This window comes from Phalacrocorax aristotelis, chromosome 4, assembly GCF_949628215.1.
Source record: "Phalacrocorax aristotelis chromosome 4, bGulAri2.1, whole genome shotgun sequence".
Taxonomy (NCBI): Eukaryota; Metazoa; Chordata; class Aves; order Suliformes; family Phalacrocoracidae; genus Phalacrocorax; species Phalacrocorax aristotelis.
Window position 1 is genome coordinate 74,231,329 of NC_134279.1, and position 27,222 is coordinate 74,258,550.

The 27,222-nt window shown below is 38.2% G+C and overlaps 1 protein-coding gene across 4 annotated transcripts in view; it reads right to left on the minus strand.

Annotated features, from left to right (window-relative positions):
• Window positions 1–1,669: 1,669 nt before the first annotated feature.
• Window positions 1,670–27,222, minus strand: part of FAM193A (family with sequence similarity 193 member A) — an 82,477-nt gene continuing 56,924 nt past the window's right edge. The window contains exons 9-23 of one of the 4 annotated variants that reach the window (XM_075092030.1): window positions 26,911–26,988; window positions 25,608–25,688; window positions 25,207–25,319; window positions 24,810–25,052; window positions 22,684–22,837; window positions 22,403–22,582; window positions 19,162–19,413; window positions 16,602–16,800; window positions 15,070–15,342; window positions 14,440–14,722; window positions 12,047–12,233; window positions 10,997–11,227; window positions 8,322–9,162; window positions 5,280–5,361; window positions 1,684–2,546 (exon numbers count right to left, since the gene is read on the minus strand). In XM_075092030.1, the coding sequence (XP_074948131.1) occupies window positions 2,453–2,546; window positions 5,280–5,361; window positions 8,322–9,162; window positions 10,997–11,227; window positions 12,047–12,233; window positions 14,440–14,722; window positions 15,070–15,342; window positions 16,602–16,800; window positions 19,162–19,413; window positions 22,403–22,582; window positions 22,684–22,837; window positions 24,810–25,052; window positions 25,207–25,319; window positions 25,608–25,688; window positions 26,911–26,988 (3,291 nt within the window). In that variant the 3' untranslated portion in view covers window positions 1,684–2,452. Of the gene's footprint in view, window positions 2,547–5,279; window positions 5,362–8,321; window positions 9,163–10,996; window positions 11,228–12,046; window positions 12,234–14,439; window positions 14,723–15,069; window positions 15,343–16,601; window positions 16,801–19,161; window positions 19,414–22,402; window positions 22,583–22,683; window positions 22,838–24,809; window positions 25,053–25,206; window positions 25,320–25,607; window positions 25,689–26,910; window positions 26,989–27,222 lie in introns of all 4 variants that reach the window. The other 3 variants (XM_075092029.1, XM_075092027.1, XM_075092028.1) reach the window with 3 other exon arrangements.

A 27,222-nucleotide genomic window follows, 5' to 3' on the forward strand; every position in this document is an offset into this window, starting at 1 on the left:
AAATAAATGCTATGAAATGAGTTTTCTAGCACCATTAAATATCTCAGTACTTTGAAAGCATTCCTACGCTAGAGAAGCTGAGATCTGCACCAATATTTGCCAGCGTGACATCAACTAGTTGTTCCATCCCATGCCTCAATTTGCTGAGATCACCCACTGTGAAATTACTAGTGATGACATACACCGCCACCTTGTGTTATGGTTCAGAACTGGAAAAGCCTGAAAAGCTGGATTCCACACAAACATCCAGCTTCAGCTGTTTTAACAGCATTTTTGTTTTGGTTTCCCCCCACCCCCCCCCCCCAGCCACTGTCCCACATGAGCAGCCTCTCCACTCCTACATAACTAAGATCTAACTTGGGCTGCAACAGGTGTAAGCCTCCATGATCCCAAGAAACAAAGTCCATTCTTCTCTACTAACTGACGCAGGTACTTTCAACAGCACATAGTTTTGCAGAGGCAGTTGGTGCTAAGTGGCATAGATAATAGTTTTTAAGTTTGGGATGCTATTCCTCCAGCACAAGCAAATAAATATATTAGAATACTGCACTGAAAAAAGTGAGGCTAAGCTATTAATCCCTTCCTCAACCTGAATCTGAAAAAGAATAATAGAAGTTTACCCATTTACATCGCTGGACTATATTTTGAGAACAGGTATTGGGGTCATTCCCTCCTCTACAAGAGGAGACTGAGGGCTCATTTACCTACAATAGCTTGGTACAAGTTGAGCAACTATATTCTGTACCAGCAGCACACACTGGGATAGGAGCTCCAGGACCAACAAGAGGGACGTAAAGTTGTAGGTACCTCGGTGGTCTGTAGCCAACCCAATCCTCCTGCTACATCTGAGCCTCACAGGGGACATGGAAGCAATCATCCATTAAGCATTCTCAAGTCCAAAGCTGAGTGTAATTACTCTGTGTCTTGCAAAGCAGTCCCAAGCCCAGCGGGTGTATCACAGAAAAATACGTGTTAACAAGTAGAAGAAAAAAATGTGGAATGGTTCTGGAAAAGGCCGTTAGTGGACTTTGCATGTATTTAAAAAGACAATGCACCTTCAAAGTGGAAGTCTTATTTTCTTAAAAAACCAAAGCAGAGAAGACTGCTGTATAATCTGGGTAAGTACAGTCATCTAGAGGTAAAAAAAAGCTTCTGTTGTCTCTATTCTGAATAAATAATAAATAGCGCAAGATCAGAAAAACTTCTACAAGTGCAATATCTTTACACAGATCCAAATCCTAAATTATCAGTTTTCTTCCATGCTGGACAATACTATGCAACCTGTAAAACACTACTATATTGGTAACTATTTACATGATAGTAGCACTGAGCCTACCTGCTTAATTTCTGCACTGACATTAAACTGGAAATTATTCTATTACCTTGTTTCTGACAAATGATCTATTGAAATAGAAGCATTACAGTAATTCACAGAATTCACAGGCTTATTCTAGCGTTCAGCAGGAGTCCGTGCTCTAGCAGATAGCAGTTTTTCCCCATCAGGTGAGCTGGCAAACAAGTGTTGGTAGAGGTATATGTTAAAATCAAGTAGCATTTGCTGACCAATTCTGACACAAGACGAAATTTAGTTTAGACCACCATTATTTTTTTGGTATGTTTCTTTTTTTCCCTCCCCCCCACCCAAGCAGAAAAAAGCAAGACACAAGTCTTCTGCCATACTAATGTATTCCATCTTTCAAAAAGAAAGACATGATTTTAATATTACTTAACAATATGTTAAAAAAGTAGCCAGTTAGGCTTCAGTGTTAATACAATTATACACTCTATAACAGATTTGATAGTGTGAGTACTGTTCTTTTTTAAATTTTCTCATTCTGCAAGTATTCTTACACAAGCTGGCTACAAGTCAGAAAAAAAATCAAAACACAAATAGCGTAACTTGTACACTCTTAAACAGTAGATTGTGAAAGAACTGAGGAAATACTTGTCCCGTAAGAGCCTCTTTTTCATGAAGTCATGTCAGGAGAATTCTGGAGCAGATGAAAGCACAACTGACTAGGTCCATTCCTTTGTCAGGAGTCAGAATGACAAAACATAGCTAGATGCAGAAGTGACAGGAGCCACTGCAGATGATGCAAACTAGTATTTTGGCCTCCACCCAAGCCTAAGCATTTAAAGTCTTTGAGGCCAAGGCATTCAGAAGGAGATGGAAAAGAGCTATTGTTCCAACTCCAACAGCATACAGCTACAATCAAGTAAGTCTCACTCACAGACTACAAGCACACAAGCTAACAAATTCAGGTAGAAAGTGGCAATTTTTCAGTCCGCAAGAATTATCAGGCCAAAGGGTTCAGTGCAGATCCACACAGCACTGGGGACAAGGCAAGGCAGCACTGGCTCAAGACCAGTTAAGCTCTCAGCACAGCAGGACAGGTAAGTGGAGTTGTCGTTCATTGATTCCTGCAGGGTTCCCTCCCCATATTGTGTCATTTCAATGTGCAGCAAAGGTGGTTTTTTTCAAGCTAAAATTGGACCAGTTGATGGAAAGTCTCTGCCTTGTCTGTCTGGCAGAATCCAAGCAGAACCTGAAAAGAAAAAAGCGACAAAGTGAAACCAATATACCTAAAACGCAAACCACAGCTGTTACCCTCTTTTGAAAAGCAGCTCTCATTCAGAAAGACAAAACCTCTTTAAAAATCATACCTAAAAAAGAAACACTTGTCCAGCACCCAGATGCATCATAAACCAGTTACTCTTGATAATGCAGTTGTGTTTAAAGTAAGTGAATGAAGTAGCAAAGAACGCGGCATATTTAGCAGCACAGAATCTAGATGAATGTTAACTAGAAACCAAGCTGACATTGCTGTATTTACCAAAAAACCTTGTAACAGAGTAAGAGTGAGCAGTAGGTTATGTGCAAAGCAGAAGCACCAATGGCACAGGACACTGCTGCATCTCGTCCGAATGCAGCAAAGTTATGCCTGAGACAAAGACCTGAAAGGAGGATTGTTTATAATACAGCAGATAAGTAGCCCATATGCCTGGAAAAAACAACTTTAGAATAAAACTCTACTTCTTTGCTTTCACTGAACACAATTTATGGAAGAACTTTTGAAAAAGGCTGGCATGTGCAGGTGTCAGTGACAATTAATCCACGCTGAAGTCCTTTACCAAGGCAAAGTTTAGGCTAAATACTGCATGACAGTATTGAGATAGTGCATACCCCTCTCTGGAAGGCTATACAACTTCTCTAACAACTGAAAGCTAGAAAAAGGGGAGGACACGGAAGGAGTGAAATAGAAAGGTACAGTGGAAGGTTAGAAGAACCAAACTTATTCTGTTCTTTCTATGCTAAAGCTAGCAGTAGCTTGCAAAATTAATTCTGAAGTCAGAGTGTAATTAACGTATCCATCTATTACACCACTAGAAAGCAAGAAGAACAGATGATGAATTAACAAACTATCAGTAAAAAGTATGAATTCAGTAGGTCTGCACAGCTCCTGGCCACGGAGGGTTTTTAAAACAAGTGATGTTGCTAGCCTTCTAAGTATTATGTTGAAAACTATCAAATTATAGAAAACAAGTTAAAGGTGTCTTCATGGAATTAAGTAGCTGTGTTTCTCCCCTAGAAGAGGACCTATCTGGGCATTTCAGACACCATTTCTAAACAGGTATACATAAAAAAATTGGATGGTTACACACACTTAACAGATGACAGTAAAGAAGTAGATTACACCAACTACTGAACTGATTATAAAACAGTACAGTTAAAAGTTTTAACTCTTTATTGGGAATCAGGTTTTATAAGTTTATCTCCAAACTTCAGCTGCACTTCCACAAACAGAAGTCACTGCTTCATTCGTCCTATTGAGAGTAGAATATTGGTGAACTTGTTACAGATACTGCGAACTTGAATGAAGCTAAGAATATTCCATGAAACCCATGACAAAGGCTTATGCTATACCAACAGCAGCACTATCTGATACTTGCCACATTTCACCTATAAAGCCTACATTTAAATTTAAATTAAATCCTTTAATTGGCACCACTCAAAAATAATTTTTAAGAATAGAGAGTATGTACTTTTGAAAATTCTCTCTTCTAGTACATTGTAACCCCTAAACAATCACAGCGATATGCATTTTGTATAGTACTAATAAGCAGCACAGAGATGCAGTTGTACTCTGTCCTTTGCAAGACCCAGACATACATTACGTTCCAGGCAAATAAACTATCAAAACTATATAAGTTTAGAAAATCCATAGCGAAAGCCTCTTATAAAACCCACCCTTTAAACAAATGGCTTTAGTTGCTTTCTGAAATACTACTGTTGATTCCTAAATTATTCAATTGAAGGAAACTGATTTATAACATTTCAGATTTGTCTATCATGATGAAAGGCTTACTAGACATATTCATGGGAAACTAGCACACTCAGCCACCATTAAAGAACACAAATTTGCAACGATTTCATTATTATGGAAGAACACCTTCTATATTATTTAAACATGAGCTGTCTGCTCATATTTGAGGAATTTAAAGGTAACTAATGCGATGCATAAATCCCAAAAGTAATTACAATGCACAGAAGAAAAAGTTTCACAAGCACAGGTTCATATTATTCTTTTACTGTCACTGTGCTAAGCACCCCCTTTTTATGACCGGCATAAGCTAAAATCCCACAGTTTTACCATCTCTACTTCATGTACAGCATAAAATTCCAAACTAAAAGCTCCTATAAACAAGGAAGCAAACATCATGAACAACCCTGTTTGAAATATCTGTTCTGAAATGTATAATAAAGTTTTATTTCTTCAATACTTACCACCTAACATAGCTTTTAATTTTTTTTTTTTTCAAACACTAATTGATATTTAGCCTGTGTGGATAATAAAAGAAATATTAATGTAAACTTTGCTTATAGAAAAAAAAATGGTAACTGTGAATATTCTGGAAGCTTTGATGAGAACCTGGGGGACACAAATATGATTCTGGCACTCATTTCTGTATTTGTGCTACTTAGCTATGATCTGTCCCCATAAATCTACAGCTTTGGTAATTATAGTATTCAGCATGCCAGCTGTAACAGGATTTGCTGTGTTACAACACAGTACAACACAGGCTTTTCTCCTAGGACTTATTTATTAACTTGTTATGGGTTTGGTTGTTGTTTGGTTTGGTTTTTTTGGGGGGTGGGGGGGGTGGGGGGGTGGCGGTGTTGTTTGTTGTGCTGTTGGGTTTGTGTTTTTTTTTTTTTTTAACCACAGCATATGGAAAAAAGCACAACAGATTTATGTGTAGGGATTACAGCACTTTACCTTTTAAAATACTCCACTTCTCGCTCCGTCTCATCCATTTCCACACTGTCTAGATCAATGTCTTTGGGTAGAAACACATCATCTACAAAGGAAAAAGGATGATACTGTGTTAGATTCCATAGGGAGGGGGGAAGGAGAGAAGCAGCAGCTTGGAGCTGCACATTTCTGGAGAACTGCCTGAACTCTGCAGACTATTGATTGTTCATGTTTAGGCTGAGTTAATGCAAACTTATAATTAGAAAGACACTTAAAAACCCTGTATTAGTACCTCTGCTCAGCCTTTAAAGAGTTACACTGGGAACAAGCAAGAGATGAATCAACAGTAAATTTAGTGATTGGATGGGTTGCAAAAGGTGCCATAAACCTGGAATACACATGAGAATGGTCAAATTATACAAAGGGCTCAACGAATCAGACGGTGAATGAATAGCGTTTGACTGCCTGAAATTTGTTGGCCTTACTACTAAAAAGGAAGCTTTAGAGACATCTTAAAATGATGCTTATAAAGAAAAATATTGCAAGAATTTTGCATTTGTAGAGCTGCTGTACTCCACCTGGGACATGATCATCAGGCTGTGTCTGCAAGGGTCTAAGTCATGCTACCTACAATTAGGAATTTTTTTAAAACTGTTTTTTAACATGTTTTAATATGGCCTGAATTTAGGCCTCAGCTATAGCAACAAAGTCTTTCTGAAGTCTGTTGGTATGTCATACTGCCTCAGTGTATGGTTCTCTTCTGTACTTTAAAAAAAAAAGCTTCAGAAAGTATATATCTTTGTAGAAACTAATTTGAGCATTTTTCTCTTAGTCTCTTTTCTTACTACATAAATACTCCAATCTCATTTCTGAAGCAGCTTCAGGGTGAGACAAAGAAACTAACTGAAAGCATCTAGTACACATCAGGACTGTCTAGAGTCCTTGAGATTATCTAGTATCCTTGAGATTACAAGAACAAACAACTCTCTTCTAAAGGCATTCCTGGTAGTTCAAAAGTTGCACATCTTTGCTGCGCGACTGACTTCTGAAGAACCAGAAAGCCCTATAAACACAGGGCTTCCCTATACCACTAGTTTTCTTCAGCCTCTTCACAGCAAGGAGTTAAAATACCTTGCCAGAAGAAATTTCTTTAAGAAACAGAGATCACACCAAAAGCAATAATGTCCACTGCCGTAACACTTCATTTTAAAACTCAAATAAAAAAACCACCAAACATTGAAAGAACATGAACAGAGGGTGACAATTACCCTCGTTCTAACTTTTTTCCCAGGTGGATTTTTTGTGCCTTTGCTAATTTGGCACATCAACCTTATGTCTTTAAGAAGTTATAGCTAAATGAAAAACCGTATATTACAGTATCTTTCTTGTAGTTCTAGAGTCAGAACTATTCAAAGCGGCGATCCAGTCCTGACTCTTCAGAGAGCAGCACGATTATCTCGCTATAAATTCAGAAACATGTCTCTATTTTTTTTCCACATTTATACTTGATTTAAGCAACAGAAAACAATGGTGAGGGGCAGGGAGGAGGAAAAGATGCAGGAAGCTACCTAAATTCTCCTACAGCAAACACATTCCACCCACCACCACGGTTTCTCCTTTAAATGTCTCCAGTCTTCTCTTTCTGCTTCTAATTCTAGAGTTCTGCCTTACTCCAATGACTGGAGTACATTTTTCCCAGTAAATTAAGAGAAACACACCACATCACAGTAAGCAAAAGAAATAAGGTATCAGAGAAAAGGGTTCAATGCTGTATCACTGCTTGACTGACACGCAATGGAAATGAACATGAGAGTTAAAAGGAAAGATTGGTGGGCTGAGTCAACCCAACCATGAAACCACAAAAACAAAGCTGGGCTCTACACCTAGTCCTTGCAACAACCAGGAATTTTGTTTACATTTTTGTAACAAAGCTTCATAAACCTAAGTATTCTGAAACACAAACATCAGTGTTCTGAAACACTGGCAGAGACTGCCTAAGGACTAAGGTCACGTATCTTAACATGCTTACCCAACAGAACGGCAGCGTGAACTGCAACAATAAGTAATTCTGGTGAACAGACATTTAATGTATGCACTGTTGCCACTCAGCTACTGGGTGATCCCAGGGGAATGACCGGGTGCTCCGAGCAGACAGATGTCTGTACCACAAAACTGCCATCCCAATTAGCGGTCCCAGTAGGGACCAAGCATGTCCAAGAATAAACTGGTGCTTAAGAATGGCAGTTAGATTAGCATGCTGACAAAGCCATCCACTTCTCAGCTCTGGTATTAGATGTTAGATGTTTTCAGGAAAACAAAAAAAATACGTTGGGAAGAAAATTATGCAAGTGCAACTTGTGTGAGTCAGCTCAGAGTTCTATGCTTCTATTATTTCTAGCAGGTAAAAAAAATCTGCTTATTAGCACAAACTAATATTCATGTGGAGAAAACACTCAATATTATCAACTAATTAACATCCTGCTAAGTTTTCACTCTGCAAATAAATAAATTTTTGTATTTACTTCACCTGTTAATGTAATTAATATACAAAAGGAATTATCACCACTGAGAAAAATGCATATTTATGCATGAATGATCATTCTTTGGCTGCAGAAACCCTTTATTTTCCATGCTCAAAGAGCAAGACCACCTTCAAACTATACTCTTAATGCTGTTTGAGAAACAAACTTGCTTTTAAAGAAGTTCAGAATAGATTTCAGCATACTGATTTATTTTAAGTGTTTATTTTAAGCAAGATAGGCTTTACAGCAGAGACTGGCTTTCTTAACTGAAAAAAAACCCATACAAAACCAGCCGCATATGCTAGTTTATTCATTCTTTAAAGTATCCCACATCTCTTTACTAAAACTATATGCATCTCCTAATAGTTATAATTACAATTACTTGAGTTTTCCTGACACCAGTTTTTCCTGTTTCTCTAATTTACATTGGCAGGAATGACTGAAGATAAAAGATTTCAAGCCTAACGGTAACAATTAGGTAACAAGACCTAAATGGTAACAATAAAAAACCAACCTGAATTCTTAAACTTTCTTACATGCTTACCAATGGAATTATTGACTTTGTCCCCTTTTTTCTTCTTGTTTTTCTTGTTCTTGCCTTTTGGTTGAGGAGAATCTGCAAGTATTATCTTATTATTTTGTTGCTGTTCACTTGGTGAAGGGGATTCACTTGTTACAGGTGCTTTCTCTTCCTTTACATGGTTCAACTGTTTTTTGTTGTTGTTTAATTTCTTCTCCTCTTTTTTAGGTTCTGCAAGTGTTGGGAGCTCTGCTGCTTTTGCTTTGGATTCTATTTGGTTTCTGGGTTTAGTCTGAATCTCAGCTGCTTTGGAGGATTCAACAGGCTTTTTCACTTGTTCAGCACACGGTTTGTTTATCTGCTTTAGTTTCTGTTTGCTGTTTCCTTCTTTATGTTGATGCATAATATCAAGCAGAAATGAGAGGGGCTCATGCTGCTTTACACTCCCATCTTTCTGATAAAGCAGCTTTGAGTCTCTAGTGTTTACAGGATTGGATAGTTCACAGCCTGTCTCTGAAACCGGCCTCTGTTCTGTATGATTCACGTGTCTTGACAGTGAACCAGAAGAGGTTTCTATCTTTTCTGATTGCTCAAGTGTACCATTCTGAATGTCTTCGGGTGCATTTGGGACAGATTCCTTCACTGCCTGGCAGTTGCGAGTAAGCATGTCCACCTTCTGACAGTCTTTACTTGTTCGTTCTTTCTTCTTTTTCTTTACAGCCCGCAACTGCTGAAGTTCTTGAAGCCTTTGTAATTCTTGTTTCAGCCTCTCTTCTTCTTCTTCCTCTCGCCGCCTCTGTTCCTCAAGCAACTGGTGGTGCTCCCTCTCCCTGGCTTCTGCTTCAAGTCGAGCTTTTTCTTCAAGCTGCAAAAGAAAAACAGGCTTATTGAAGGTGACAAATACTTTGGAAATTAACATTGTAGGGATTATCACTACTTTTCTCTATGAACATTTTAAATCCTAGGATGTTAACATATGAACATACTTAATCCAGAAGCCTGCACAGCAAGCAAATAACTATTAATACAAAAGCTGACCTTTAAAGTACGTTAAAATCTTTTCTATATTTCTGTAACATATTTGACTGTTGTTAATACTGACTGTTGATCTTCTCTTTGCTACTGCTAAGGCTAACTCCATAACTAAGTTTTCTACAACCACAAAGACCTACTGAAAACAAAACATTCGGTTTCATTCTCAACAACTGCGTGTATTACTAAGGTAACTCACGTCTGCATCATGTTGTATCATTTACCCATTCTCTTGCTGTGGTAGCAGAGTTGCTCTGTTTCAGTGTTCATGAACATTAGGAAGAGCAAGCATTAAAAATATTTTACAGCAAAACACTAAGCACATTAAAGCTACACTAAAAGCTATCAAAAATAATAAGGGGGGGGTAAAGTTCTCTTTTGTCAGCCATAAGTTCATTAACCACATGAAACAAAGACGCAAGGGATTTTTTTCCAGCCATTACTGCAAATGCCTAAACTCTACTGTACAGCATTGACCTTGCATCATTAGCAAAATGAAAGAAAGTTGTACACTGAGAACAGTCATGTCCATTTATTTTCTTGCACATTTAGAAGTGCCTGTATGGGATTACTTTCTCAGTTATAGAAGTCATGCAAAAAACCTTATGAGAACCTTCCACTTGTTATGCTCAAACTGCATTGCAAGAGCAAAATGAATTTTAATTTTAAGTAACCCAGCCCTCAAGTTGCTGTATAGTGCTACAACATGAACATAAAGAATATAACTTGTGAACATCAGGTCTTCCAGACCTACGGAAGCATTTAAAGAATGCAGAATCAGTGCCAGCAAGCAAATACACAAACAAGAAATATTTACAGTGCGGTCATACAGCACATTTACCAGAATTCAAAAACATTCAGGAATCAATCTCATTGTACTTCGGACTTTATACCTAAGGCTGATACTTGAACTGCAGTAAGAAAAGCCAATTTCTTGCTTGTTCTTAAAAACTTTTAAAAAAATCCTCTATTAACTCAGCAAATATTGTTTTCAAAAAGTAACTTCACTGTTATACTTCAGAGGTTTTTAAAAATGTTTTTGCCAGTTTCCATTTGAAAGCAACCTATAACAACTTCTTTCCTGGACCCTCTCTGCAGCTTGCCACTTCACCCCAGCATGGGACAGCCCTTTGTATCATCATCATCATGTGGCACAGTGCTTAACTTCTTTCAATCAGGACAGAAAGGTGCCTAGTGCAATCATTCTAAAAATATGCAATCTTGACTTCTCTGCTCTCAAAAAACACTGACCTTATGTTTCCTGGCTTCCTTACAGAGATACTTTTTCATAACTATTATCCCAATAAAGAAACACTAATTTTCTAACTTCCCTGACTTTTAAGTGTCAATTATACAAAACAATCGAATTCTTAATATTTCTGACACTTACAAATAGCTTTCTCAAGTGTAGGAAATTCCAATATAAACCTGACTTGCAACAAAACACATGACAACGACCTTGTGAAGAATCTTCCCAGTCTACTACATAACTCCTCAGGCAGCATTAGAACAGGTAAGCTAGCTGTGCATATACAAACGGGCAGTGTACCACAAGCTACACAGAACTATTACACCATTATTATAAAGTCAGTATACAGCGGTATACTTACAGAGAGCGCACAGATTCAAAAACATATGTCTAGGCTAGACCTACTTTTATGTCTTACCTTTCTTTGCTTATGTCTGGCTCGCTTGGCTGCCCGAGAACTGCTTACTGGTTTGGTTTCAGAGCTGTTTATAAATTGTAGCAAGTCTTCCACCTTTCGGTGGTCAACAACACTTTCCCTTTCAGAGATCTGATCTGGTTTCTTCGGCTGTTCCTCTTTCCTTTTTGTTAGACGTAAACGAAGCTTTTCTCGCATTTCTGCATAATTTCTACTGGTTGGTGCAGCTGGAGGCTGAAGAACACAAGACAAAAATTTAGTGACTTAATGTAAATATTTCACTGACCTAATACTTTTGAGATTTTGAAATTTTTGAGACTGTCAAATAACTTGGAAGCTCCAAATCTGAATATCAAACTCCTCATTGTTGTGTGTGTACCTAAAGATGGGATTTAACAGGCAAACAGACCAGTCAAACTTGGTGCTAGCTTGTGAACTGCATTTTCCAACTAAAAGAATGACTGATCTTGTGGAGGAATGCACAAGTAAGACAACAAAGAAATGCTTTTAAAGGCAAGAAAGGAGATTGCCCTATTCTTTTGTAATTGGTACACCACATTTGAATATTGGAAAGGAGCAGACATTTGCTGCTGTTTCCATTTTCTATGAAGTCTGTTCTGGGTTTGGCTACATGGGCCTCTGGACCGTAACTGTGAAGACTTGATTACCCTGCACTGAAGTGGGCCACCATACCTCCAGCAGAGTCGCATCATTAGCTTGCTAACAATCCTGTAAGTTGAATCCTTGCATTGTGTTTCGTATCTGCATCTCCATGCCCTTGTTTGCAGTTTCAGTCAAACAGTGTATTATCCAAGTCAGTTGCTTCCTAAATCTTTTAGTCATTTTTATTGCTCTTGCACTGCTTTCAGCTGGAAAGGTTTGTTTCAATTCTTCATCTCAAAGAGGAAAATTACTTTCTGACCATGCTCCTTTTACTACTTCACTTGAGTGAGCTCCAATGCCACCCCCTTAGTTGCAGTCTGATAAATCACATGCAATGACGAGTAAGTGACAAAAAAGGCAAATAAAAAAATTTTAAATCCAACAACTTACTCCTCCATGGCCGAAGAACTCACAGTAACAGCAGTCACAGTATTTTCCTTCCTTTTGATTCGTGGATGTTGAGGTACTGGAACTGTGCTCTGAACAGCTGTCTTCGTCTTGGCTCTCTTCTCCATCATACTGTTGATGATCATACGTGTTACTGTTCTCACAGCGATGGCCCTCACAATCAGGATCACTATGTTAAATGAAGAAAAAGCTTATAAAAACGAAGTATTTGGAAAAAATGACATACATACGTACATCTACCAGGACCAATGATTCTCAAACTAGGATATCAGCCACCAGTGATGCATCAAATCCTAAAGGCTTCATCCGGTAGCTTTCAAATAGAGATGCTCAAAACCAAGCAGCAAGGTAAGATGACACATGGGAAAGTGATTTGGGAGAAACCCATTTACTGACTCACTGAACGAGCAGCCTAGAGAATGAGTTTTGGAACTGCTCTTCTTGGCTTTAAACAGGTAAGATAGTTTCAGAAGTAGTGATTTTAGCTTTGTAAAATTGAATGGTTTTGAAACTGCTGCCCATCTCATCACTTGTGCTCTGAAGAGAGCTGTGCAGTTGCAAAGTACTCAACTTTTTTCTAACACCTACTGGGTTTAGATAGATTTTACATCTCTTGAATTTTTTATTTAAGGTCAGCTAAAACCAAAATGTTCCCATTATGCTGTTTGCACCTTCATTTTCAAGGGGAAATACTAGCATGTCTCTTAAAAAAACAGGTTCATAGTTTATTCCCTCCAGAGTTCTGCATAACTATGCACCCAACGTATCTAATGTCCAGTTCTTCCAAAACTGATGTGATTTTGCTTCAAAAGTAGAAAATATTTTTTAAAAATCCACTTATTTAGCTCTAGTATTTATTTGTTCTTATATTACAAAGTTGAAAACAGGCCATAATCTGTCTTATCCGCAAACTGTAAGTGAATCTTCTTTCTAACATTACCCACCCCCTCAACCCCCCACCCCCACCCCCATAAGTTTTTCAAAAATTAGCGACCAGGACAGAATGAAAAATTGTTCAACTTCAGTATCCTACTCAGGGAAAAGGCATGGAAAACGGTTACACATAATAAGAGATACTGCCAGTCAGTGCAAACATTCTGACTAGTCAGCCTTGGCATCACTGCTTCTTGCCTGTTGAGAGTTAGCCTTACAGCACCCAGTGGCAAGGTGGGATAGCTTGTGCTACGGTAACAGAAGCGATTCCATAGAAATCAGGGCTTCATTAGTTTTCTCACTCAGTTGCTAGATCAAAAGACTGGAGCATAAAGAATTTTTCCCGTTATAGCATGACTGATTCATACAGACTGCAGTAATTGTTTCTGGTTCTCTCCCAGTTCGTTCCTTACCAATTAAAAGTACTTTATCATGTTAGCACCTGGAGATGATGATAAAAGTTAGATTTCTATTGTATTAAATAGCCTATATTCAATTCTCTCCCTGCACTAGGTAAGAAAGTTTCTTTACAAAATTGCAGTAAGTTCTCAAGCATGACAGTTACTTATTTTGTGATATCATCAATAAAACCAGTTGATAACAGAAATAAGGGCATTTTTAAATGCCCTTCAGGTATGCAGTCATCTAACTGCCTAAATGTCACCCCATCTTCTGAAAACTACTGCAGTAGCCAGGAGACTACGGTGATAGCAACCATGACCCAGCCCACAGTACAGGTCACAGAGTACTTAGAGCAATGACTCAATTGCTTTTCTGTTATGGCTACGCTCTTCAGACATACCAAAGAGCTGGCACCATTGTCAGTCTGCCACAATACGTAACAGTGCCAGAAGACAGTTCCACCAAACTTCTCCCAACCTCCACGACCTTTGAAAACCTTCAGAAACCAGAACATCCTTCCACACTACAACCACTGTATAAGTGGTGGGACTGACACTTAAGTCTTAAGTACAATCAGGAAAATGTGTTACTATGTGGCAGGTTTCAAGACCACATATGACCTTTTCATAGTTAGAGCTAAATCTGACTAGAGACTAAGTTTTCACAGGTTTTCATTCCTGCTTGCCATGTAATGCCAAAATGACAGAACACAGATACATTATACAACAGGTTTGTGTTTCAGCAGCAGCAGCAATCACGACTGACAATGACAGAGTAAAAAAGAATCCAGCTTGACTTATTTACCCCAGGCCACATTTCTAGAAGTGAGCAAACATTGGCTTTTAAGCCTCTAACTCAGTAACTAGATTCTGCAATGGAAGTTATATCTGTGGAGTCTCACACCAAATTATGGACTAAGTATCAGAACTCAGTCTCATTTGCTCAACAGACAGCTCTTCTTTCACACCACAGCAAATGAGGAAAAAAGCTATCTGTATTTTAATTCCCATTCTCCTATAAAACAACAACAAACAACTTACCTGCAGACACTTGGTGGGGCACTTACAGAGCTGTCTGTGGTTGAAGTAGGAGGTGCAACTGTAGTAGGACAAAGACCTGAATGAGGATCCACAAATCCAGGGGCTGTTGCAGCAGTTTTGGGGAAAGAAGGGGCAGGAAGATTTGGAAGATGTGGTGTGGAGGCTGGAGACAGTGCAGCAGGAGACAGTGAAGGGAGGGATGCTAAACTGGTGGGACTATTTCGTGGTGCAACTGGTGCAGAATGTCTATGGTCCTCTTTATTAATATTGTGGAACACCTCACCTAAATTGTGGGAAAAAGAAACCACTTAAAATTATAACTAAATAATGAGTGTCCATCAACTACCCAAACAATCATGCAAAGTACTCATGCAAAGTGGGTGTTCTCAGCTTCTATAAAAACGGGGTAGTATTCAACACCTTTCTATTCAGTCCCAAACTCTAACATCAAGGTCTTCCACAAAGTTCTTTAATCCAGGAGTACAGAGACTACAGCTCAGGAGTTGTAAGAACAGCAAGTAACAAAAAACATCAAGATATATAATATTATTAAAATAAACACATATAAATATGGCTAGCTAAATGTACTTGAGTCAGTTACTAAGCTGTACATGGATTACAAATCCTTACCTATTGATGAAGGTCTCTTGGATGATACTTTGAATTGGTTGCTGCTTGACTGCACTGTAGTAGCTGTGCAGGAGACAGAAGAAGTGGCAGAAGAGGTTGCCATGACAACTTTATTAGCTTCCATAAAGGCATCCTGGAAATTGTACAGACATTTCTTCTTTGCAGCATTTTTTTTCTCTTTGCTGTCAGTAACTGCTGTTGCTTCATTGCTAGATGTAGTAGGAAGTGCTTCAGGTCTTATTTCGGAGAGCGCTGGTGCTAATATATCGCTCCCTTCAGTTGAAACACACACAAAAAAATAATTAAGAATCACAGAACTACAGAAATGTCTTTATGGCATTTAGAATTAAACATTCAGAAATTTAACAATATATCCTTGCTTGTCAGCATCTAGTGTTGGCTTGGTTGGATTATGAAGTGATCCTACTCTTCCCCCCCCCCAATAATATAGCTGTAACAGAAAGTGCTAAGAAGTCTCAGCGCAGAAGTCAAACCTTAAAGTTACTATTTTAAAAACACTAAAAAATGTGAGTTAACAAGTGGCAAAGATGCTACAGATACCTTTATCCACTTATAATTTAAAAATTAAAATGGGACACCATTCTATATGCTAAGTATAGAAGCTTCAATATCTGAAGTCCAGCAGGAACAGCATATCCTCCTATCAATATAACATCATAAATCTTAGCTTTACTTATCGGTAATTCCAGCTAACTAAAGTAACACCTTTCTGACATACCTTCACACAAGCTTGCTGCTATCCATCTGGTGGAACAGCTACCCATTACCACATTTGTAAATGAATGCACTATGCTACCAGGGAAGCATTCTGGAGGTTTTTAATGGCTTTCCTTTTGAATATCACTGTAGTAGCTTGACACAAGTTAGTAGAAGATCAGTCTGAAGAAAGCCAACACAAAAACCCAAGCTTCCTTTTTCATAAAAAAATCAAATAAAATGAGGCTTTTTAATATTTTCTATGATGTGAAAGGAAAGTTATATATCTATACATGTTGCTATTTCTCTTCTATTCTCTTTCACTTTAACCATTAGTACTTCCAAAGGCTTTCTGGCTCTAATTTTTCCTAGATTAATTCCTCCATCTTTTTGAATGACAATGCAGTTATCTTTGCCCATTATAAGTAGGATGTATTACCATGTTACAGTGCTCTTACGACTCTGTAGAAGAGGAGTCCCGTGTGACAGAAGACCAAAAGTTATTTAAGGTTCTCCTTAATTCCCATTTCTTTGCAACTCTAAACTTCTGAAGGCAAAAATACCTCTACAATGACTGTAGGTGAAAAGTAGTGCCATATTCTTTTGCCTTTAGCATCCTCTCCCCAGTACATAGGAATTTATTTTTCAATTTTCAGACCTACCAGATTAGAAGTGGCAGTAGATCTCTGCCACAATCCTGTCTCAAAATCATGATGATGAAACCTACAACTACCATTCCTGGAAAAGAGTGCCACACTCCATTTCAAAACATAAGGCTTTTAACTAGTCAGTGTGAAGTAGTAACAAACCCTCACCAGGAATTGTATCAGGCAAAAATGTAGCAGGATTCCAGTTCTTGTCATTCATCATCTCTGATCCCCAAAGACTTATAAATTTAGAGCTATTCCAATCTGGAGTGCTCCCAAAACAGCTTGGATAAATATGATCTTGGAGAGATGCATTGAACACTTGATGCTTGTTTGTATGATTCTGAACTGGAGCTGGTGGCAATGCCTACAAAAATAAAGAGTATTTTCCTCATTAATATTCTGTTTGCTTACACAGTCAACTCCAACAGCAATATTCAAATCATAGTGTTTCAATTGTGAAAGGCATTATAAAAAGCATAATAAACACTATTTCCCAGAATTATAAAAAGACTGGTTTGTTGATTTTTAATGCAGATATTACATAGATTGTATGTATATATTTCATAATCACAAACATTGCTTTTAGACTCAGCTAACTGCTGAATACAAAAAAATGTTTCTCCAAAAATACTTGCGTTAATATATATTGGTAGGTCCTTATTTTTAATTAAAAAGACTGTTTGTATGAACGTAGAAGTTGTTAGGAATTATTACCTTTCAAAGCCCAAGCTGCCAAAACCAATCTTCTGGGACATGATAATCATTACCATATAAGACAATTGTGATAAAGGGATTACAACACTTCAAGATTGAATATAAGCTCAGTAAGAAAAAAAGAACACACTTATTTGAAAACTTAATTTTAAAGCTGATTATCATCTTCTGCTTTTTTCACCTCCAGGTATTAACAGGTTCCTGACTTAAAACTTAACAGGCAAGGAATACACCCTTTTATTCTAAGAAGCAACTGGGGAAAAAAGGGAACACACACTTCTTGTTTTATAGAGGCAAGTTGTTCTGGCTCACTCCATTTCTTCTAGCTGGAATTCTTTATTCACATTCTAAAATGTAACTTTCTCCCAGAGACCTTGTACAATGTAAGCATCACATTCAATTACTGTCACCTTTAAAAAGCTAAGTTTACTTTTCCTTGTTCTATTTTTGCACTAGATTTGATGCAATTAAAAGCTATGCAGAATTAGATATAGATATTACAAATATCAGCAGAGTCCAATGCCATTTCAGACATGAAAGTCTACACACTCATGGCCTAGCAAACTGCTTATATACCCAGTCTCCTTTTTCTATATAGAAGGATTTTCACTATCTGACTAATGGTGAAGGTGGGAGGGGCTAGAATATCCTGCATAAAGGAAAACTTGTATACATGGGTGCAGAGAAACACTTCACAGGGCAGAACACCCTATCTATGATGAACCAAGCCTGATCCACCAGGGCTCATTCGCTACTAGCTCTGCTGAATTCAGCTGTCTCTTCACAGGCAAAAGCTCCCTAAAGCTTCAGCTTCTACATATGTTTTTCTAGCTCCAGCATAGCATAAATACATGGAGCCCAGCTGGTTCAGGTGCTGTGCCAGAGCTAATAGATCTGGCCTACATGACAAAGCCACTCAGTGCAGCCTGCTACTCTGCAATGTGCTTGACAGCATGCTGCAGATATTCCACTACACAAAGGTCTTCTGAAAGGAAAGACAGCAGATATCAGGGATGGGAGCTTGCGTAGATGAATGGCAGCTTGATATAAAGAGAGCTCTGGAAGGGTGGCAGAAGGTGGGGTACAACAATTAGGGGTTTCAGAAGAACAGCAGTGGGCTGTTGAGAAATGGCAGGCTCGCACACTGTGGTTAAGGAACTGGTGCGCTGCAACAAAGATAAGGGACATTGGTAAGACAGGAAAAACCAAAGTGGATGTTAAGGACAGTAAGTAAGATGACTATCTTAGTGAACTAATCTACTCTCCTTGCAACCACAGGATCACAGGACCAGATGAAAGAGAGATGACAGAAATATGTGCCTAATTACAAAGGCTTTGCCCCTTTCAACAGCACCCACAGTTTGACTGATTTAAATACTATGTGAAACACCACCACATTAACAGTAATTCTTGCTTTTGACTCATACTTCTGAAAAGCAGTCACCTTGGTCCCAATCCTTGCTCCACATCTTTCTTTCATATATTACTTACAAGTTCTGGGTAAAAAAAATTTTGCAGAACCTCCGAAAAAAACAAGTTCTCACAAAGCACAAAAACACTTAAAAATACACTGCTATGCCTCCATCGTCTCAAAAAATTTTACTATTTTGAACTAGAAACCTCAGAATATTATTGCCATAATGGAATATTAAATTTTGGCCTTCAATATATAAGAAATGAAGATTTAATTAGTCCTATCACACTGACTAAAGCCCCATTACTGTTGCCATCATTGAAGGCTTATTTGACTCCACGTTCTTTATTACTACAGTAAGGAAATCTTCAGTCTTCCAACAAAAGCTACGCTTAGTCTTGCTGTATGAACCTTCTACCAGTTCTGAATCTGTCCTGTTCCCTACCTCCCCCTACTCGCTCCAAAAGGACTACTATAAACAGACCACAATTTAAAGCAACTTTCATGGTTTCTTTGATACTCAGTCATGCTGGTTTATACCGGTGTAGTGTATTTTTCCTGGGACCAGGATGCGTCCATCTCCTTTTTCAGGCTTACCTTATTGTGTGTAAAGGGAGAGGCTGTATACAAGGTGGGATGGATAAGTGGACGAGGCAAATGAGGAATTGTATGCAATGGTATATGTCCATGGATGTGAGGATAAAGATGAAGTGCAGGATGTGCAGGTTTTTCAGGATTCATAAACTGGTGGCCAGCAGGCAAGCGTCCAGTTGCAAGTGCAGAGGCTGTTAGACCTGAGGCTTCTTGTTTGCAAACGTGACATTCACAAGCATTTGGACCTTGGTCAGCCTGTAAGAAAATTAAAAATTTCAACCTACAGACAGAAAAAAAGTCAGCTATTTCCCCCATCCTTTTTTCTTAGTAATCATTAATATTTCATTTTGCATGCATCAATTAATATTTTCAGACCATCCACAGAATTTTCATCTAATACCAATGGAAAAACCTTGTAGTGAAGTAAAAGCACTTAGTTAAGAATGCCATACAAATTGACAGCATTTCGTACTATACAGATGTCTAATGTTCACTATCAGTGACAAGCAAGATACTGATACAAATAACCTAGAACAGACAGGAATAGGAACTTTGACAGCATTTAATCATTACTAGACAGTTAATTACCCCACTATAAAAAAAATCAGATTGGATTATCGTTTTCCACAATTTTCCAAGCATATAGAAAAAAGCAGGAATATGGGTTGATTAGCTGATAAAGTTGGAAGTAGTCCTGAGCTGCATTAGTCAGAACACTGCCAGCATGTCAAGGGAGGTGATCATTCCACTCTGCTCAGCACTAGTGAGACACATCCGGAGTGCTGGGTCCAGTTGTACTGGGGACCCCAGTATAAGAGAGTCATGGACATACTGCACTGAGTCCAGTGAAGGACCACAAAGATGATTTAGGCCTTGGAGCATCTGCCATACAAGGAGAGGCTGAGAGAGCTGGGACTGTTCAGCCTCAAGACAGAAGGCTCAGGGGGATCATACCAGTGTGTGTTCCCTGACTGGGCAGGGAAGAGGAGAGGGGAGAGGAGAGGAAAGAGGACAGAGCTAGACTCCTCTCAGTGGTATCCCATGACATGGCAAGAGGAAATGGGCACAGACTGAAATACAGAAATCCCACGCAAGCTCAAAGTGTTTATTTATTGGTGACAGTGGTTGAACACAACATGTTACCCATAGCAGCTCTGGAGCCTCCATCCTTGGTGATAATCAAAAACGAACTGGATAGAGTGCAAAGCAACCTTCTCTAGATGATGTTGCTTTGAGCAGGAGGGCTGGACCAGACTATCTGCAGATGTCCCTTCCAAACTCAAGTATTCTGTGATTGTGTGAAGCAGACATTTCTCACAAAATATTTTATAATCACATCAACCATGAAAAATCCATGATGTATTAGAACCTTTTAACTGATCTCACAGTATCATTAGCCTCCATTGTCTCAAAAGGATTTAAGACTTTGGAAGAAAAGCAGCCCAGGAAAGAGCAGCTCCATTTCCCTCTCTCAGCTCACTTCCTACCACTGTAACCTGACATTTCACTGCAAGATAATTTTACCAGAAGCAATAGCAGGAACACTTCCCAATTGGTATTTTTCCCAGCAAGGCGGCAGTACACGTTTTTCCAAAAAGCAACATTAGCTAACTGAGCTCTCTAGAAAAGAATTGACAGGTGTATCCTTCTTCAATATGCCTTCCTCCCAGAAACACGTAACTTCATTATCACTTAAAAGCATTACAGCCTTTGACACAAGGTATATTTTAACAACCAAAGATTTCATAAACCAAATACAATGATTGAATTATTTAGGTATACAAAGAGAAAAAAATAACATTTTCATTAAAAATTACTATTATGAAGAAAGCAATACTGCTAACAAACAAAAATGGAAAAAAGCTGTCCACCAGTATGGTGAGACTCAAAATCCAACTCTGGCCAACTTTTGGGTACTGAGCATGAAAAGCAATCCAAGAGGAATAAAGATATCGAGTAAGCAACCAATCCCAACAGATAATGCAAAAAAAAAAATCTCAAATGCATATGACACGTACTAGTGAAATTAATCACTTGAATACAGTGCTGCAAGGTAGATACTCAGCCCTGATTAGAAAAATCAGGCTACAAAAAAGTCAATAAGAATTGCTCAGAATAATTCTGAGAAAGTTCTTTTTCCTCAAAGAAAACAAAAAGAGAAAGGTTAAATCTGCCTTTTTATCCTGCATTTCAGTTCGCTTCCCTAAGGCAAGTAGATTCACATCATCTCATTTGATTTTCCACAACAATCGCTGAATCTGTTCACCAGTTTCAAACTAGTTTGACAGAGGTCTCATCCCATGTATTATGCCGTTGGTCGGCCATAACAGAAAAAAATCTCAACATACTTGCTGAAAGAGAAGTAGCTTAATACATGAGAAAACACTTCCAGTGGAAGGCCTTACAAACATCCTAACAACATGGGAACATCTAATGTGAGTTCCCACCTGACTGTCGTCTAAGCTCTCAAAGGTGCCCCCTCTGATGTGAATTCTTTTGTACAATAAGCAATAGAAGTGACTAGTAGGTTCTCTCTCAAAGCAGCGAACCCATGTTGTAGCTGCAGGGTAACTCAGATTGAAAGCCACAGAGTCAAAGACAAGTCCATTGGATGATTTGCTTTGGTGCTCAACTGTTAAACCAAACACCACTACCTGCTGAGCAGATACTCTAGGCTTTGTTCCCTGCGTGGTTTGGTGACCTTACAATAAAGAGCTTAATAATCTTAAACTATTAAAAAAAAGAAAAAATCAACTACCCCAAGACCCATGCCATAAGTCATGCAATGGATTTAACTACAGTGGGTTTCAACAGGGAAAGTTAGCCCTCAGATATCAGTTAACAGTCACTTCTTAATATAAGTACTTGCACCACTTCTCCCTCCTCCCCTGAATTAATTTCAAATAACTTAACACTGACATTTAACAAAGACCAGGCTCAAACTTCCAAGCAGAAACACTTCTTAGTTTATTTTTCGCATTCATACAGGCACGAATAAACTTTTTTCCCCTTTCACTGAAGCCACCTTCAGTATAACTAACATATTTCAGGTTTTGACTACAGGAAGATATTGGCCATGACAATTTACGATCAGCTGAAAAATATTTTAGGTATCATACCTGCCTGCTGATAAGTTAATACATTAAAAGTTAAATATTTAATTGAAGATTTAAATGTATTGTCATTCAAGCAGCCACATTTCAAAAGCTAATTTACTAAACAGGTTTCTTTTAGATTACTGTACCTGCTGACTGGGGTAAGAAGGTGGTGGACTATCCATTTTTGCTTCATCTTTCCTTAATGCCCTTTTTCCTAGAGAAATTTCCTCCTTTTGAGTCCCTGGAGGTTCACCACTGCTCTCCCCATCTGCTTCTTCATCATCTGCTTCTGAGGAACTGCTGCTAGTACTGCTCACCTGAGGAGACTGGACAACATTAACTCATTAACACACGGGTGAAGGACAGGCCTGTCTCCAGCAAGCACATCCAACTGCCAGAAAAAGATATGACACTGTAAATGCTGTACCTCATCCTTTAATGCCATGTTTTCACCTCCGCCATTTAGCTCACTGTGAATCCCATTCATGTTGGCTACCACCTCTGCATCGTCGTAATTATTCAGTGGGTAAATATCAGCAAATTTTGCTGATAATGGCGCAACATCTTCATCATCACTACCACTGAGGGAAAAACAGGCTTAGATAAATCACAGCGCTCAGTAGTCCCAGTTATTGTGAAAGCAGGTAGAACAGCGAAAGTTGAGGGCATCACTTGTATAAATGTTTCAATTAGGAGTTAAAGAATTATCTTCCAAGTTGTTTAACTGAACTTATTTTTTTCAAGCAAGTAAAAATCAAGGAATTTGCCATATAATCCTACTGAACACAGTAGTTGCATGCCTGAACAGACTGGACTGAAAATAAGATCCTCTGCTATTTCCGTATAAGAGATTTTTCCACCACTGTTTTCTGACCAAGAATCTATCAAATTAATAATGACAGGATATGGATCACCTTTCATTTGATAAAAAAAGCCTTATGCCAATGATTTCCTTCACAGAAGGTGTGAAGTAGAAAAAAACAGAACATAAAATTCAAGTTTTTCCATAAATATCAAACCAGTAAGAGTAAGTAGAGAATATTGAACACATCACAGTAACTCTAATATCTCAATAGCAATTAGTTCCTAGACAAACCCACGTCTACGTGCTTTTCCGAATCTACTCTAGAATACTTAATGGCATTTTTTTCTGTACAGACAGCTAGTAAAACAACATGAATGTTTGATTACCCGCTCCAGGGAAGTGTTGCAAAGATTGGTTACTTCATGTTTCTACAGCAATCCAGAGCTCTTAAAAGAGCTCTTAAAAGAGCTCTTAAACTGTGCACTTTATCTTTTGGCATTCCATGAGATACTGCACCAAAATTTCATTACATGATGGCACCATTAGGCACATTTCAAACGTGCAATGAGGAAATAAAACACAGCAGATACGAGACGTAAAATGGCTCTTCCCCAAGGAGCAGTGGCATTTCCCTAAAAATAGGCTTCTTAGAGTAAATAATACTTGAATTCAACTGAACTAGCTTCTGAAGAGACAAATTGAACAATTTTGCACATTTCAGTGTTAAAACTAATGAAAGTTTACAGAAATTGCCAACCACACATTTTAGAATATGTAGCTAAACATACCACCACATAATCTGTTTTCAAGCGCTCCCCAGATGGGCTCAGAAACTAAAGTCCTGTTTTGGAAGATTAAACCACTGATGATAGTAGGTGCAAAGGTAAACGTTTAAAGGAAATTGAACTTAGTGAGGTGATATTCATTAGAAACATCCCACACATCTGCATTGTCCTCATTCATCACACCATATTAACACAGAATGCTAATGCCAATTCCCTTGATTGTACTGACAGCAGGTATTTCATTACAGCCCACAAGTAGTGAAGTCTTTTTTAAAAATATTCCTTAGAATATCAGGTTTTTTTAAATGCTCCTTTAGAATATCAATGACAGAGGAGACTGCTGGTTAGCTGTACCCTAATCATGTACAGAAGCCAGCCTACCAAGCAGTTTGAGACCTTCAGGATTATGGAAGGGACAGAAGCGTACCATTAGACTAACGCCTCAAATCTGATGGACAACTGTGATCTGAATAAAAGAGGGTGGCAAATACTTCTGATAGGGACAATAACTCTTGATGCAAACCTCGAGTTAACACAACTTCAAAAATTCTAAAAGCCTCCTAATAAAGGCTTTTTTGGAAAAGAACTGATTCATATGAGATTACTATCGCTCAAGGAAAAGATCACAAGTTCCCTTGTTCAGGCTAAGAAAATGTGACGTCTTAAAATGATGTTCTAAAGTAGATCAGTATCTGATATCCTTGTAATCTCAGAGCTGCAAAGTACACACCACACACATTTCTAGCAATACTGTTAAGTCAACGCCTTCAGAAATTCCAGAAGAACTTCACACAATTTTTAAATTTATGTTTGCCCAACATATAGCACTGGAGTGGTCTGCTGAATAAGTACCATTATTAAATAATTTTCTGAGGCAAAACTAGCACCACAGAATGACAGCCAGCCAATGCAGCTTGCCTGCATAAGTCCAAGTACAAAATTTTATAACAGAAAAAAACTTACAAAGTCGGTGCAGAACCATTATCTGCAAGGATCAGTCTGGGATGTTGCTGAATTGTAATAGGCGAGCTGGAACCTGATCCTGAACTTGCTGAAGACATACTGGGTGGGCGGATTTCAGATAGATAATCCGGAGCAGAATCAATTTGTAATGGTAACTGGTTAATGTGGATATCATCCGTTATCGGAGAATCCATGATGCCACACGTTAAAATGTGTGAAAGGCTGCAGTCATCACAAGTACATCTGTTCAAGAATTAAGATTATAGATTTTTATAACCTTGTTTAAGTAGCATTCATGTAAAGTAACCACACTCTTTGTTCCAATAATATTTTTCCTTTTTCCTCAAACAAGTAATTAATGATTTATTATGATTTCATATTAAAAACATCATCTCACCTTCTTCTATAATTACAGTTGGGACAGTCAGGCATGCTCAAACGTGATGACAGCATGTGTCTCATTGTGTCTGTGAAGTTGTTCTCCCCAGCTAGTGCTTTCTTGTTATTAAGCTGAAGTAAATTATAAAGGCAGCGTTTTAGTAGTGCAAATCTTTCCATTAACAATTCAATGGCACAATGTGATTAACAAATTACATAATCAAAAAGCGTTCTTTGGACAAAGTATTTTAAAAGCAGAATCATTTCATGAAAGTGGTGTTTTGATCACAAGTGAAAAGAGGATTAAGTTCAAAGTTACAAACAGCAAACATTTGGCACTGAAACTCTTCAAAGAAAGTATGTTTCTACTGTGAAACAGCAAAGTGGCCAAGTCCATCTCCTTGACTCATATGTATGTGCACCCTGGTTGGCATTTCTGCTGATGCACTCTGAACTTGAGCAGTTCTCGTCTTGTTTCATGGTGTGCACAAAAGGATGCTGCTGACAAATGGAGAGAGAATGCAAACTCACCCTTAGCTTGCAAAAAAAAAGAATTAGGATTAATTCTGTAGCCACAATGGGATAGACTCAAGGAAAGAAGTAGCTGCCCAGAACAGGACTTGACTGCATAAGCGGGGAAAAAAAAAAAAACACAACAAAAACAATCTAAATAACCTCCACCTGGCAGAGGCCTAATCCTGAAAGCAGCTAATTTCATTAGATACCTACAAACCTCAGGTTAAACAAGGATGTGCCTAAGCTTCACTTCTACAGATGCCCAGACCTGATCCTTACCTAAGGAGCCATGGGCTTACAGCTCATTTAAGCCCAATTAGGATCAAGGAAAAAAAAGAGGATTCTTCCTCAAGTCCTCTGAGGAGCCCTGTATACCAGATGTTCTAAATACATGGTTAACAAAGGCTTATGTTCCTTATAGGAAAAAGTACTTACTGCTTTGAGACATTGCCAATTTAAGCTTAAGTTTATTAAAATGTACTGTCATACTCTCTCTTTCTCTGGCTCATAACTAGCATTTTCTTTCTGCACAGTGGAACAGGAACAGAGAGATTCCCCATCCAGCCTTGGCTCTAGCCGAGTCACACTGTACTCCTATGGGAAGCGTGATACATATTTGAACTGTAGGGCTATGGAAAGGAGTGTGGTCTTACACAGCAGGCAGTTTTATAATAAGGTAGGAACTTCTATCCACTCTCTGGCTACAGCTTAAAGGCAGATAGCTCTGCTCTGCCTTTTACCCACAAAACAGATTTAGAAGCCATCTCCAGAGTCATAACAGATACAACCATCTGCCCTGCTACCATGGTTCACCTTTCCCAGCTCTGCACACACAAGGGAACTCTTGAACACAATATTCCCTCTCACATACATCAAGGCAGCTCCACGTTCAATGTATTGGCTGTTTTGGTTCCCAGTCTAAGGCATCAAAAATTCCCATTTCATTGTATAAAGAATTTTAACAGCTGGTATTCAATCTTAAGACTATGGTACTAATGTTTTTACCATGTAGTAACTGAGATTACATACTATTATATACTCCTCTTGGATCTTGTTTTTCTGTATTTTAGCTGACCAAATTTCATGCCTGGTATAGTTGCAGAATTAGAGCATACAGAACTAGTACAATATACTACACTCATGTTTGCATCTTACAAATATACATGAAGCATTAGTATAACTTAGTATGGTATAAAAAAAATCCTACCTGCTCTTCAATAAAACGCCTGTGTTTAAAAAATTCCCAGTCTTCCTTTAGCATGCGTTGTTTTGTTTTCATTGCCATCTAAAACAGAATTTAAGGAAAACTCATTGATTCAAACATAGAAATCCTATGCTGTGGTCAATTGGTCTATTGGTTTCATTAAACCTAGTTTGTCTAGACTATTTTATTTGCTAGTTGTTTGATTTGAGTCACTTAAATGTAAGATTTTATATTACACTATTTTTCAGTCTGATTTTTCCACTGTTTTTCCTCATGTTAGTATTTCTTTTCATTAAAAATTTTTATAGTATTTTC